The sequence below is a fragment of the Drosophila eugracilis genome, unplaced genomic scaffold (genome assembly GCF_018153835.1).
Source record: "Drosophila eugracilis isolate 14026-0451.02 unplaced genomic scaffold, ASM1815383v1 contig_498, whole genome shotgun sequence".
NCBI lineage: Eukaryota > Metazoa > Arthropoda > Insecta > Diptera > Drosophilidae > Drosophila > Drosophila eugracilis.
This window is the reverse complement of record NW_024573369.1, coordinates 815,731-830,211: the sequence shown is the minus strand read 5'-3', so window position 1 is coordinate 830,211 and position 14,481 is coordinate 815,731. Positions and strand designations below refer to the sequence as shown.

General features: G+C 42.3%; 2 protein-coding genes across 3 annotated transcripts; both read left to right on the top strand.

Annotated features, from left to right (window-relative positions):
- The first annotated feature begins 1,962 nt into the window (after nucleotides 1-1,962).
- On the top strand, nucleotides 1,963-8,675 carry LOC108117499. 2 transcript variants are annotated; one of them, XM_017229992.2, is made up of 9 exons: nucleotides 1,963-2,171; nucleotides 3,522-3,861; nucleotides 3,929-6,038; nucleotides 6,105-6,214; nucleotides 6,273-6,441; nucleotides 6,507-6,597; nucleotides 6,660-6,767; nucleotides 6,831-6,963; nucleotides 7,172-8,675. In XM_017229992.2, exons 2-9 carry the CDS (start codon nucleotides 3,556-3,558, stop codon nucleotides 7,193-7,195), a joined length of 3,051 nt encoding a protein of 1,016 aa, XP_017085481.1. In that variant the 5' UTR covers nucleotides 1,963-2,171; nucleotides 3,522-3,555; the 3' UTR covers nucleotides 7,196-8,675. The 2 variants fall into 2 exon arrangements, with proteins under 2 accessions (XP_017085481.1, XP_017085472.1); XM_017229983.2 differs by having other exon boundaries at nucleotides 6,102-6,214.
- A 185-nt stretch (nucleotides 8,676-8,860) lies between these two features.
- LOC108117513 lies at nucleotides 8,861-10,289 on the top strand. The gene has a single exon (XM_017230005.2). The coding sequence runs from the start codon at nucleotides 9,796-9,798 to the stop codon at nucleotides 10,171-10,173; it is 378 nt and encodes a 125-aa protein (XP_017085494.1). The 5' UTR covers nucleotides 8,861-9,795; the 3' UTR covers nucleotides 10,174-10,289.
- The last annotated feature ends 4,192 nt before the right edge of the window (nucleotides 10,290-14,481 follow it).

Sequence of the window (14,481 nt, the reverse complement as noted above, 5' to 3'; positions counted from 1 at the left end):
TGCAATTGACCCAAAGATGCTGCGACTGCGCAGGTAAAAATATATATATCTGTATATACATTTGTACCTATATAGATAGATCTGTGTGTACGTGTGCGGCATTGGCATCTCGCTGCGTCGACTTGTTGTTGTTGATTTTCATCGGCTTTAATGCCTTTGTCTATTTTGGGTTTCTGTTTATGGCGTGGGTTTTTCTCAATTGCATTTTTGGGCGCGCTCTCGACTGCAGCAGCCCAATCGCAATGGCGGGTGAGATTATAGCAGTTCTTAAAGATTTTTGGTAAAAATATTGAAAGATAATCGTACTAATAAGTTGCAGTATAGACAAATCTGTAAATCTTAAAGTTCCTATTTAACTTCTTTACCTTCAATAAGATAATATCTTTAATGCTACATTTTGGCGTTCAACCAAAGTTTCAAGTTTCCTGCTAGCATAGATTCCCCTCACCAAATATTTTTTCAAAAACCTTCTTTTGAGTTCTTCAAAAAATGAAACCCCGTAGCTAATGTTTTGACTACAGTTGCGGTGTCATATGTGTGAGTGTGGAAATACCAGAATTACCTAAATAACAACAAGAATAGCCATGCACTTATATAGCAATGTTTGTAATCGGATCGGATCGGCATGTTGGCCAGTTCAGTTCGGTTCTCGATCTCAATTGCTGGCCAAAAGTTTTCAGGCCTCTCGAGTGCCTGTCTGTCTGTCTGTCTCTTTCGACGCCCCATTACCCCTCTCTTTCTGCTCATATAATTCGTTTTCTTTTCGCATTCCACTGGAATTCCACAACGTCGCTTTTTGTTTTTGTCCCGTCTCGACATGTTGTTGTCACTTTTTCAGTTTTCAGTTTTCAATTTTATTTAATGTTTTGTTGTTTTTGGTTTTGCCTTAAGTTTGTTCAGTTACCCGAGAGGTGGTAACCAGCATTATGCGTTGTGCATGCCGCCTGGCACTTAATTCACATTTTAGCACAAATTATTAAATATTTGACGGGCCGCAACGAAAGTGAGAGCGTTGTGGTGAAAAGGCCACAGAAGAAGAGACTTCATACTTCCGCCACTCTATGCTGCACACAGAATGGCTAATATATGCGATTATTGGTAAGGGGCAGCCCTGCCATACATGGCCGGTCGTCTTTCTGTCATTTTAATAACTCTTGCATTGTGGACACGAGCAGAAACAAATATCACAAAGCCCAGCGAAACGTGTTCGCCGCAGTGAAAGTAACAGCCAAAGTCAACAGTCACTAGGTAACAGGCAACAGGCAACAGGTAGTAACAGGTGTTGACCGCGACGGTCAGAAGGCGAAAATGGCAACGGTTCACCAAGATGATCCCTCCCAGCCAGATCCGCAAACGTGAGAATTAATGCTATGATACTTTTCAATACTATTTTGTGGGAAATTAATTTAATAAGTTTGGTGACCTTTGAAATGTAGGAAGGAGTAGGGCAAATCTGACGACTAAGATGTAAACGCCATTAAGTAACATCACCAGATCTCCCTTTTAAAGTTTTTCTTGGATTTATTTCAAGCTATTTCACTGGAGATTTTTTAAATGCCTTAACTAAATGTATATATTTTTTAAAGCTGCACAAAATGCTTAACTTTTTGAAATACTGGTTTTAATGATTGATTTGAGTCCTAGCTCATACAAAGACATCAACCAAGCTTAAGTGATGGCGACTTGAAACTTGCCTTAGCAGTATTCTCAGTATTTTTTAGGCTCATTCCTCGAGTGGTATTTTAAAAGTTTTTTGGCGATAAATAACTATAGTTGAAGGTCTATATTTTGTTCTAGATAAAAAATGAATTTTAAAAAGGGTTTATGGTATAACATTGTTAATCTTTATTCTAAATCTCAGGCAGTCACGATAGTATTGTATAGATATCGATGTCTGTCCCATCCCCATATCGTTGGTGTCCTGCCTCTTATCGATAGTATCGAACGAACATCGGCGCTGGGCCATCCCTAGCTAAACTGAAATGCTGAAATTGAACATCGAAATTGAAAGCAGCGGCCGTGCAGCAATTGCAATGCGTGCAATCAATCCCGTTAACAATAAATTGGCGCAGAGCAGCCAATAGGCATCAGATCGGTATTGCAATTGGTAACAGGATCGGGAGTCGTGAATCAAATCGGAGGAAAGCAGCCGACGAAAGAGGCAGCGAAAGGCAAGTGCGATTGCAACTGGAATTGTATTTGTAATGAATGCAAACGGCTGTATATGTGTCTGTGTCGAGTCTCGTCTGCGTTAGTGTGTGTGTGTGTACGCGAGAGCCAGGAGAGCAATAATTAAATTAAGCAAAGGTGTTAAATTAAGCCAGTGTGTGTGTGTGAGTGCGTAGGTGTCGTGGCTCTCTCGCAAAGTGTGTGCCTGCTAGTGTGTTTGTGTGTGTGTGTGCGAGTTGTGTATATATGCAGAGTGACAAAATTCTAATAAGAATTCTTGTTATCGCTGCACTGCACTTCTGTCCACCCTCTCTCTTTCCCACCCGCTGGCGGCATCTATATAAAATGGCTTAAAAAAATACTAGCAAACGTCGTACTACGAAAACGACGACGCACGACGTCGGTGGGCGGTTTTCGGTGGGGGGAGGCTGCCTTTTCCGGCTACTCTTTGCCCATGTGTGTGTGTGTACTACAGCGGTACTTTTTACGCACTTCAGAATCCAATTGGCAATGATCCATCCAAGTCCGGCTTCCTTGCAATCCAATCAAGTTTCTCCAGCAGTTCTCTTATTTTGAAAATCTTCTTGGAAAATCTTCCATTCCCGTCAAATCCCCAAACTAAATCTCTACGCCCAAAAAAAAAAAATCTCGTCTGCATTTTTGGCTTCAATTTCTGCGCACAAGCACGAGCGTAGGTGAAAAGGTGGCGGTGGGCGAAGGGGGTGTGGTGAGGGTGGGCAAGAAGGGGTGTGGGGGGCGGCCAGGACGACAGGACGAAAAACGGCGCACGCAACTGTCATTGACCTTCAATTGCATTCGTTGCAAGCTGCAGCCGCCGCACCCAAAGGTCATAGGTTGAGATGTGTGTCATCCAATTAATCAAAATCGAACCCTAAAAATGCTAGCTAATACTATTCTTATCCGCTTAATATAAATGGTATATAAGGCAACCTTCTTATCGGTCAGAAAACACAAGAATTTCCCATAAAAAACATTGTTGACAAGTTCAAGTTTTCAGCAAAGTCGGCGATATAATTTATTAAGAGATATTTTGAATTCAAAGAATATTTAAAAAAATATAGGCTCTTTTAAATGTACTTATGAATAATTCTAAAATAGTTACCACTATTTGGTGAGAATATTATCAATCAGCCCTTAACTTTTTAACATTTTAACTAAATAACTTACAGTGTCTTCATATAATATAACCGAAGCTGGTTTCTGATAACCTGATCCCCTTTAATATCTTGATTCTTAACCTTATAGTCAGCCATGACTTTAACCTTTAAAGTTGGTATCCTTGAAAACAGTTATTAATATCTTGAACCCCCCACTTTCATCTCTATATTTAGCTGTTGCCTCTCACCTGAGTCTCTTGCCCCGAAAATGGAATCGTCCATTAAGCTTAAGGACAGCAACTCCAACTGCAGCTCCAATTCGAATGGCAATGTGGGCGGTGGCGGGGGCGGAGGTGTGTCAGGAGGCGGAGGTGGCGTTTGCGTGTCCAGCATTTGCAGCAGCGACAGCTTTAGCATCATGCCACCGCCGCATCACGAACTGGTCAGTGCCAACAGCATCGAGCTGAATGCGGCTGCATCCTTGAGCGATGACAGCGGTGTTCCCCTGACCACCAACAGCTCCATCTCCAGTGGAGACTCCTATCGTCTGGGCATGTGCAAATTCGAAATTGAGGTAAGTACGATGTTGTAGAAAATCTTTCCCAAAAACCTAATCCTTAATCCCATGTCATTCTATGCAGATGGTGGAGAGCGATGGTGAGGTTTCGCAGTTCGATTCCCTGGACAATTGCTCCGAGGGCGGGATGAGTGCTGAGAACTTCAATACGCTGAAAAAGGGACCGCTGGCACCCATCGATCCACCGCCCGAATTCCAGGATTCGCCACAGACCACCCTGGTACGCTCCATCTCCAAGAATATTGTGAACAGTCTGCGTCGCTGGACCTCCTCGCAATCGTCATTCGAGCACCTGAAAGATGATTCCGCCACCATGGTAAGCGGCCTGGCCACGGCTGTCCTGCCTGAGGAACCGCATCCGCCCAGCCAAGAGTTGGTACTGTTGCTGGCAAAAGCTGAGTGCAAGCTGGACGCCTTGGATGGCCAAGCCTTGGGGCAAATGAGCCTCAAGGAATCCTATGCGATCAACAAGCACCTGTACTCGAGCGATTCCATACTGAATAGCCACACGGACAACATTTACGACGAGCCCAACAATATTGTGAGCAGTTCACTGGGCAACAGCGTCGACCTGCTGGAGGATGAACAATCGGAGGCCAGCAGCTGTTCACCGCTGCCATCGCCGCCGCCGCCCGTATCCATAGTTAAGATCAAGCAAACGCTGTGTCCGTATTACCAGGATCATACGCGCTATTTTAAGGCCATACCCACGGAGCAGGACAATATAGCCAGTGCCAAAGCAGCGGCTGCCCAACAGAGATTCAACAGCGCTGGCCTGTCGGAGATCCATGACTACGACTTGTACTACGGTGCCAGGCGACAGCCGGTGGACAACAGCAGTCTGCAGCGACGTCAGGCTTCGCTGTACAGTCCCCTGGGCCATACCAGCCATTGTCACTACCACCACAGCCATGGTCATGGGCATGGAAGCCATCATCACCATCACCACCACCAGCCGGGTTACGGCTACAGCCATGGCCAGCGGCCCAACTCGAGAAACTCGCTGAACAGTCGTCTGAGCAGCTCGCACAACTCACTGAATGTCTCGTCGGCCAACAAGCCGGATGACTCTATCTTCATCACCCAGGCCATGTCCCATGATGCACTGTTCACGCGCGAGATCTCCGACTTCTACAACGTGCCCATCGACTCCGATATCTATGCTTTCCCTGTGGACATGATCGAGCAGCAGCAGCAGCAATTGGTGGAGGAGCAGCAACAAAAGCCCACGGCTCCCACATACCACAAGGCGAGCAGGCGAAACAAGCGGAACAAGCGCAAGCAGCGCTATGCAGGCTCGGGAACGGGAGCCGGGACGGAGACCAGCGATGGAGATGGTGAGAAGAGCAAGCATGGCAAGTACCGCACGCCCGTGGGTGCCGGAATGGGCCAAGTCAGCGAATCAGAACCGCTGCATATGACACTGGACGAGGTAAAGCAGTTCTATCACACCCTCTACTCGGATGCCGGTAAGCCCACGCCCAAGCCAATGGTTAAGTCGAGTAACGAGACCATTTGGAGTGTATCGACCAATACCACCACCACCACGGCGAGAACGCGGAGCAGTGTGGGCACTACTCGAGCAGGAGGTGGTCCGCCAGGAGCGGCCAATGGGGCTGGAGGAGCCAGCAGTGATGGTGGCGTTGGTGGTGGTGGTACTTCTGCCGGTGGCAAGTATCTGAGCAAGCAGAACAAGCACAATCTGGACAACGATAAGCTCAACAACAACAATAACAACAACAACCATCAGCCATCGCAACAGCAGCTGGAGAAGCCACCAACGGAGCACCACAACCACAATCAGCACCAGCCGCCAAACAACAAGCACGTCCTGCACTCTGAGAAGAAGTCACAGTTCACGCTGAACCTGAAGCAGCGTTTCTGCAGCATCTTCCGCTTCCGGCGGAGCAATCACAGTCGTTGCCGCGGGTCGGGTGGAAACCAAACCGGCACCCTTGCCAATGTCAATGCGAATGCAGCGGCAACAGCGCCCCTGATTCCGCCAGCTACCGTGATAACCAGCGCTCCGGGGGTAGCAGGACAAACCCAGCTGGCCACCGAACTGAACGGTGTTGGCGGAGGAGGGGCGTTAATCACGGCGGAAGCGGACGAACCTAATGCCGATCTGCGCAAGAAGTTCCAGTCCCGTGCCCTGCCACCACTACCAAAGAAGGGTAAGTATTGCCCCCTCTAAATCCGTAGGAGAGTCACTAAAGCCCGGCCTTTTCTATCAATAGCAGCAGCCTATGCCATTGAAGCCATTAAACCGGAACCAGAGGAGCTAAAGACGAACGTAGTCCAGGAGCCTCGGGCACTGCAGTTCACCTCCAGCATTGAGAAAGTTAAAGACGTAGGTTTTGAGCTGTTTGCTGCTCGAAAGGGGTTAATTCTGATCTTGTCTCCCCTAGTATGGCTGGTACTGGGGTCCTCTGTCGAGTGAGGCGGCTGAGAAGGTGCTCTCCAGCGAACCGGATGGCTCCTTCATTGTGCGCGACAGCTCCGATGATCACTACATCTTCTCGCTGAGCTTTAAGCTGAACAACTGCGTGCGCCATGTGCGCATCGAGCAGGATCAGGGTGAGTTTACTGGATATTATAGTCAAGTAACATAAATACTCATATCTGTTTGTTTACTTCGCCAGGAACCTTCTCCTTCGGCTCGTATGCCAAATTCAAATCGCAGACCATCACCGAGTTCATTGAGAAGGCCGTCGAGCATTCGCGGAGCGGCAGGTTAGCAACTATTAGTGGAAAATCTGCCAATCATCGATTAAACCAAAATTCTATGCCCACAGATATCTATTCTTTCTGCATCGTCGGCCAGAGCACGGACCAATGCGTGTGCAATTAACCAATCCAGTATCTAGGTTTAAGCATGTACAAAGCTTGCAGCACATGTGCAGGTGGGTGGTTCTTCCTGCCTTTCATGGTTGCCTCTACTAATGTCTTTATCTGTGGAATTTTAGATTTGTTATACTAAAGGCGGTTATACGAAAGGATCTAATACAGACATTGCCATTACCGAGAAGACTTCTAGACTATCTTAACTATAAGCACTGCTACTCCGAGCAGGTGGAGAGCGACAGTTCGCATTCGCAGGTGAGTTAGTGATTTGTTTTATTTGTAAAATGATTTTTAAAGTTAAGTTAAGAAGCACGACTGAGTTTTGAAAGAGGTTTCCAAATTATCATTTCCAAATGGAATTTTTTATTTGTTAAAGAAAGTAAAAACTGGCATGCACCTATGTAATAATATAATCAATAATAGACTTTTCTTAACATAACATCATATATTATATATCTTAAAGATATCTGGCGATGGAACGATGTAGGATGAGGAATAAAGATCAGAGACGATTCGCTTGTGACAACAAAACGTAAACGAAAGCAACAGAAATTATTACCTTAAATAAGTAGTAGAATTTAACGAAACATTAAACAACAGTAACAAAGCAAACAAACAAACAACCGTTAAACGTTCTGTATAACAAGAACAGCAAAAAAAAAAAACAAAAACAAAAACAAAAACAAAAACAAAAACACCAAACAAAAACAAAAGTTATAAGAGTAAGCAAAGCGAGGAAATTGTTAGTTTTGCTAAAAAAAAAAAGAAAAAGAAAAACGAAAAACCAGAAAAACCAAGGAAACAAAATTCAAAACTCTGTTTATTGATCATTTTTTTGTACTCGGTGCTATACTATAAATATTAACTATTTAATGAAAGGAACGCAGAAAAGTAAAAACGAAAAACAAAAAACAAAAACAAGAACAGAATATGACGATTATATAAATTAATTATGCGTAGTCAAGTAAAACGAAAAACACCCAGAATTGTACATAAGAATATGTTTGAGAGCCAGTAATCCAAGTCCCACCCACAACCACAACCAAAAACCGAAACCGAAACCAGAACTGGAAGAACCACAACCCCAAAATATCCTCCTCCTACTTATCTTCCCCTTTGGGCACGAATCAGAGAGAGAAGGAGACAAGGTCGTTGATGTTTTGTGTAATCAATTAATTACTTTTATGCTTGCCTTTTAGCTGTGATTTAAATAAGTCGTCGAATGTTAATTGGAAGACGATTTGCAGTTTGATATTTAATAGATTTGATATAGCCTAGCCCCCGATATAGTTGAGGTTCTGTTATGACTGCTTATGGCTGCTCAATCATTACAACGTGCCCGTGCCCAAAGGTCAAAGCGATCCTTCATGCATCAAGATCGAAGATGTAATAACCATTATTATTATCATTGTACTTAGTTTAATCCATGTCATGTACTCAAAACGAAGGTTAATCGAAACTTACACACACACACACAGATAAATGGGAAACCAACGACCATTATTAACTTGTATTTAGATTTATTTGAATTGTTAACTAATTTTTGTTTTCGGCTTTGTTATTTATGTTTTAAGCTCAACTCTTTTTGTACACACTATTGCTTATGGTTTTGTTTTTAGTTCTTATCCTTATATATATTATATATATATACATATTTTTTTTTTTTGATCGTAAAATTATACGTATACGATGTAAGTGAGCCGCCACCAATCCAACCCAATTAAATCCAATCCAAGCCAAGCCAAATTCGAGTCCGTCTTTGGACTCCGCTCCTCTTTTGAACATTAAACAAACAATATTTGTCTATGGAAATTAAAATAAACGAATGACGATAGAAATACAAAGCAATGCAGATGATAAGAGAGTGCGGGGGAGTGGAAAAGTGGAAAAGAAAACGAACGGTCACAGCAAATGAGCAAAACAACAAAGGCAATATAAAGAACATTTTTAATAATAAAAATTAAACACGAAATTTTCGCCATCGATTGTTCTTGATCTCTTTGGGCGTACTTACTTTTGGGGTGTGCCTAAGTTAAGTTAATAATCTTGTTTTGGGGGGCGGAATAGCAGGCTAAGTCTGTATGTTAATCTCTTTAAATATAATAATTTAGTTCAGTATATTAAAATGCTACATTTAGACTAGACTTAAGTATTATTTTTACTATTATTATTTTGTTATGAAGTCTTTCCTATGCCTGTGTATTTATTATTATTTTGTTATTAACTTTTCCATGTCTATGTACAGAAATCCAAAATGTATATTTCTAGATCGTAAGTTATACATGTCTACATTGTTTTTTACATTTTGTTCTCCAAATATTTTGTTTGTAAAATTTGTTCGCTAAGCGTCAGGCCCTAGATCTAGATGGCGCCACGCTACCTGTTTTCAAACAACACTCAATATTAAGGCTACCAAATTGGTATTAAATCGCAATTCTGTGCGATATTTAAGATATTTTTTAAACCAAACCAACGATAGTAAAATCTTTTCAACTTTACTTCAAAAATTGTGACATCTACAGTCTCCTAAGGCTAATTTGTCTAGCATGCCAGACTTATCAATAGGAGTCTTAGTGCGGTTTTACCTGCAACTTTCCCAATTAACTGGCTCTAGTCCATTCTGGTCTTTGAGCTAGGTAGAACAGTCCGTTGATCCGGAGATCAGTTAGAAACGTATTACGCAATAATAAAAACTGTCACCGAATGGCGCCACAAGGAGTCCGGGATTTTCAACCCATTCTTAGGTAACGTTATGAATGGAGGGAAATTCCAGGGGATTTCCAGTAGAGCCGGTCATTCATGAAAAGCGTTGCGCACACGTGTTGTCAATTACCTGAATCTGCAGACCCAAACTACAGGATCCGATCCCTCCTGGACTTAGGTAAATATCCGGCGACCAGGTAGTGAGCTGGGGTTTTCCACCCGTTTTGTGAATGAAAATGTTGCGACGACGACGGAGGTATATAAGGTGATACCACCAGACCGGGACAATCAGAAGCCCAAGAAACCTCAAGCGATCCGCACTTAACTGCAGCGAAGAGGAACTTTCGGAAGTAAATCAAAAAGCAAACTAAGGAAAACCAAAACATGGCGTTCGTACCAAGGATCATCTTCACCATCCTCTGCCTAACCAGCATTCTCGCTGGCAATGCGCTGGGCGCATCCATATCCCCGTTATCCGAAAGCCAAGAACAAACCCCGAGGATTGCGGAGTGCCGAGAGCTATGCTACCGTCAATCCATGCCAGGAATTACGCCTCCGCTCCTTTGCCGATCTCGGCCAGAGTGCTACATGTGCCACGACTATTGCCGCGTTCTCGTGGTTGTCCAACAGAGTCTGGCCACCTCCATGTGCGCGGATCGGGAGTTCTGCACCCGGGGATGTCGGGTGGCCTGCTCATACCACCGCCTGAAGGTCTTCCAATTCCACCAGGACACGAGTGCCAATGCGGTGCTCAAGAAGTGAAAGCCGGAACGGCCCAGGAAGACTTGTAAATAGTTTCTTAATAATTTAACTCCTAACATAAGTGTACAGTTCGTTTAAGACTAAGTAAGAAAATAAAATTAACTACGATTTAATCACTTGGAATGGACTTGATCACTAAATTTGATTTGGATAAAAGTAACATTTAATGATGTTAATGAACTAAACTTGCAAATGTTAAATTGGTCATAAGATTGCGTGAGCCGAGACTGGCCAAATTGGTAATGCAAAGGCCGCTATAATGTTAAATGAGGTTTCGACTTGTAAAAAACACTCAAATTATAAATTATATATGAAAAACTAGGATCTCCATCCTCACCACTACTCCAGATGCAGTTGAATGGCGTCCACTGGGGGAGGCTTTTGCCCAGCAGCATTGGGATCCGCAGAAGCTCATCCTCCGCCGACAGCCGGAAGATCGAGAATATGATCAGGTTTAGGACGGCGGCTATAACCAGCAGAGCACGGAAGATTCCGCTTCAGTTTCGGCGCTCCGGAGAAATGGCCAGCAGTTCCTGTAAAATCAAAAAAAAGCAATCACTATTTTTTTTTTATTTTTATATAATTGATTTAAGTAGTATGATAAATTTTTTTTTTTTAAATTTTTGGCCAATGTCCAGAATAATCAAGAGAAAAAAGCATTTATCCAAAATCTTTTCAAAATTCAAACCATTTTTAAAAATATATATAAGTAAAAAGTAATTAAAAATTATAAAATATATAATTAATTTAATTTTTATCGTTTTTTTTAGGTCAGTGCAAATTTGAAGATCAACGGAAAACTTGAAGATCAATGGAAAAACTCGAAAGTTAACAGAAATGTTAGTTAACATGATCACGACTGCGAATTTGAATGTTAACGGCTATGTAAATATGAATTTCTCTGTTAACGGACATTTTATGCCAACTCACTGTTAAGTGAAATTTTTGGCATGCCAGGGTATAAATAATTCCCAACTGGTACTAGTCCCAAAGTGGTGGCATAGGCGCAGCGGACCACCCACAAATCAGTCAAGTCATTTGCAAGTGTGTGTGTGTGTGTGTTAGTAAAGTGCCTCTAAGTAGTGTGGATGACGTGGTGATGGTACCTCGTCATATTGGAGGTGCCCCATGGCCGCCAGGAGGATGCAGTGCATCATTTTTCGGATTCCCATTTTTGGTATTTCTGATTACGTGGATTATGGATATCAATGACGAATATTGCCTATTATACCGGGAATTTACTATGCCAAGCTGGGAATCCAGGTAAGTGGCGAATTTTATTTTATTATTTTATTTTATTTAAGTATTAGTTTTATGTATAATTTGAATGTGGGAATACTTTGAGGTTCTTCTTTGGGTGCTTTTTATATTTATTGGCTAAGCAAAGGAGTACGAGGTCTGCAACGGAGTGTGCGCCGCCTCTGCAATGTGGAACATCGTTGGAGGAAGTTGGGTGTCACCAAGTTTCGAATTTGTAACTCTAGTAATTCCTCTCACTTTGTCAAAATAAGGTTCAGAGCTAAAAGGGAGACTGTTTTGTGAATCTAATGACCGAAATTAACTTTTCTCATAATTTTTGAACTCATTTTTGAATTTTACATTTTTCGCTAATTTTCGCATTTTTGATAAGGGATACCATCACCCAAATTTCGTGAAAAATGTCTAAAATTTTACGTTCTCAACTTTGAATGCAGTTTTCTTGGAATTTTAAAGACGAGTTCATCGATGTATGACATTCCATGTTCTGACCATTTTTGGCTTTGCTATGAGAAGAATTCTGAATAGTTTGGGGCAAAAATCAGGCTTTTTGGTTTTTACATTAAATGAGCATATTTTGTATCGGGTTTATATCTCTAACTAAGTCAAAACAAGACACAGAACTAAAAGAGCCACTGTTTTGTGCAGCTATCGACCAAAACTTGCAACCCTAATCATTGGTTTTTTGATTTTGAGTAATTTTTTTTTTTTGCCATATTTCGCATTTTTGATAAGGGGTACCATCATCAAAACTTGTGAAAAATGCCCAGAAATGAAGTTTTCCAGATTTGAATGCAAATCAATTGGGAATCATGGCAATCAAGTTACGATCCATACGAGGTATTACATTCCTCATTTTGACCATTTTTGGCTGTGCTATGACGAAAAAACTGATTTTTATTGTGCCCAAAATCAAGTATACGTCTTCTGGCAGCAGAGAGCCCGGTTTTGTCGCCGTTTCTTAGCTGTAACTTTGTCAAAACAAGACGCACGGCTAAAACAACGACTGTTTTATGAAGCTAACTACCGAAACTTAAAACCCCTATACTTACTTTTGTCATTATCGTTCTGATATTTCGGTGCGAGCTCCGATTTAATGCCTGAAACATCAGGAAACCCAATTTCATCAGAAATGAGCAAAATTATTTGCGGCTTTTTAGCTCTAGCTCGGTCAAAACAAGACGCACAGCCAAAAGAACGACTGTTTTGTGCTGCCAACGACCACCACTTACCACCCCTATCACTCGTTTTTCGATTTTGGGAAATTCAATTTCAATCCAAATTTCGCATTTTTGATAAGGGGTACCATCATCAAACTTGTGAAAAATGCCAAAAATTTAAGTTTTCCACATTTTAATGTAAATCAATTGGGAATCATAGGAATCCAAAAACGAGTCTTACGATGTATAAAATTCCATATTTGGACCATTTTTGGGTGAGTTATGAACAAAAAACTATCATTTTTGGGGGAAAATAAGAAGAAATCAAATTTCACATTTTCGATCATCAAATTTTGCTAAAAATGGCTAAAAATCAAGATTTTTAGCTGTGAATGCAGTTTTTATGGAAATTCGATAACGATTACAGCGAGGTATGACATTCCCTATTCGTACCATTATTGGCTTAGCAGTAGTCAGAATTCTAAAATTTTTGGGCTGAAATCGACTGAAAGCTAGAATGTAAAAACTTTTGTTGAATGAAGTTTTTTAGTCCAATTCACTAGCTCCTATACATATCCTAAGTTTGGTGTCTTACTTGGTAGTATTCGAAGGAAATCAGGGAAAAACGTGTAAAGTCTCGCCAATTAGTGACGGGCCAAATGATTATTAGGCCATAAAATGGAAAGTCAACTGCTTTTCGGGACTGTTTTTTGGGCCTGGCTGGATGGTTGGCTTTTTGGCTGGCCTCTGCTCTTCTCACGAACGGGATTGGCAATGGGAATTGGCCAGGCTGTTGCAGCCAGCTGTTGCCGTTGCCGTTGCCTTTGCCGATCCGGTCTGGATGTTGGCTTTATTAATCACCGGCGGCCAGGAGCTGGGAGCTGGAGGAGCAGGAGGATGAGCATGAGGTTCGAAGTTGAAGCCCGCACGAAATAATTTAAGCTTGCATATGAGAAGAAGGAGGCAAAAAAAAAAAAAAAATTAAATTAAAAATGCGGCGCACATAGAAAAAGGGGCACAACAGGTGGCCAGCCGGTTGGTCGGTCGGTTGGCCGGATATTGAATCGGTCTTCGACTGGTCACTGCTCATCGACATGGGTCATATCGATCGATGCCCATATGTCGTCCGATCCCAGTGGCTCGATAAGGAGGTACAATGCCCACCTAACGGTCCTCGGCCCATTATCATCGCCATCATCGGCATCAATATTTTGTGACTCTTTCTCTCGCTTCCCGGTCTCTGAACCAAATTGTTTGCCTTAACACCTAATTACATAATTACATAAAAACGTTGCAGCAGCAACAGCAACAGCAGCAGCAGCAGCGGCAACAGTCATTCGGGTCTCGAATGGGTTAACACCCGCCCGTTAACCCCCGCTGCACTGCTGTCACATAAAACCGCGGCGAGCGCATAAAAAGCAGCAGCGATGATCATAAAAAAATCGATTTGAAGTCTATAAAAATCATATCATACAAATTTTTATATGCCATGCTCGTTTTAAAATGTCACGTTGCCGCGAGTTGGTCCAAAAAGCTGGGCATTTTCCGGCGGAGAGGCTAACGAACTGAGCCAGGTTAAAGAAAAACAAAATGAACAAAAGCGGTGGCTGGGAAATGGGGAAAAAGACCGATTTATGGTTGCTCTATAAGGAAAATTGGTTAACAATAATAAGTTAATTTGCTTGGCAGTACCAGGATGAGCTTCGATCTTGGAAAGAAATATCTTTTAGATTGGATTCCCCATCGAAACTTTACAAACGTAATGGAAAAAGGAAAATAACCTTCTGGAAACAGTCGGGAAATGATTTTGAAATGGAAAACTAAGCTGCGTTTTGAAAGCAAATTAAAAGCCACGACAAATGGTGCAAGAGGAATGTCAAATAAATTTCCC

What these genes read in the sequence shown, in the direction of transcription:
- LOC108117499 (XM_017229983.2), top strand. Translation starts at nt 3,556, where the DNA reads ATGGAATCGTCCATTAAGCTTAAGGACAGCAACTCCAACTGCAGCTCC. An exon ending in GAGCATTCGCGGAGCGGCAG is followed by an intron (nt 6,598 to 6,659) that starts GTTAGCAACTAT and finishes CTATGCCCACAG; the next exon opens with ATATCTATTCTTTCTGCATC. An exon ending in AGCTTGCAGCACATGTGCAG is followed by an intron (nt 6,768 to 6,830) that starts GTGGGTGGTTCT and finishes GTGGAATTTTAG; the next exon opens with ATTTGTTATACTAAAGGCGG.
- LOC108117513 (XM_017230005.2), top strand. Translation starts at nt 9,796, where the DNA reads ATGGCGTTCGTACCAAGGATCATCTTCACCATCCTCTGCCTAACCAGC.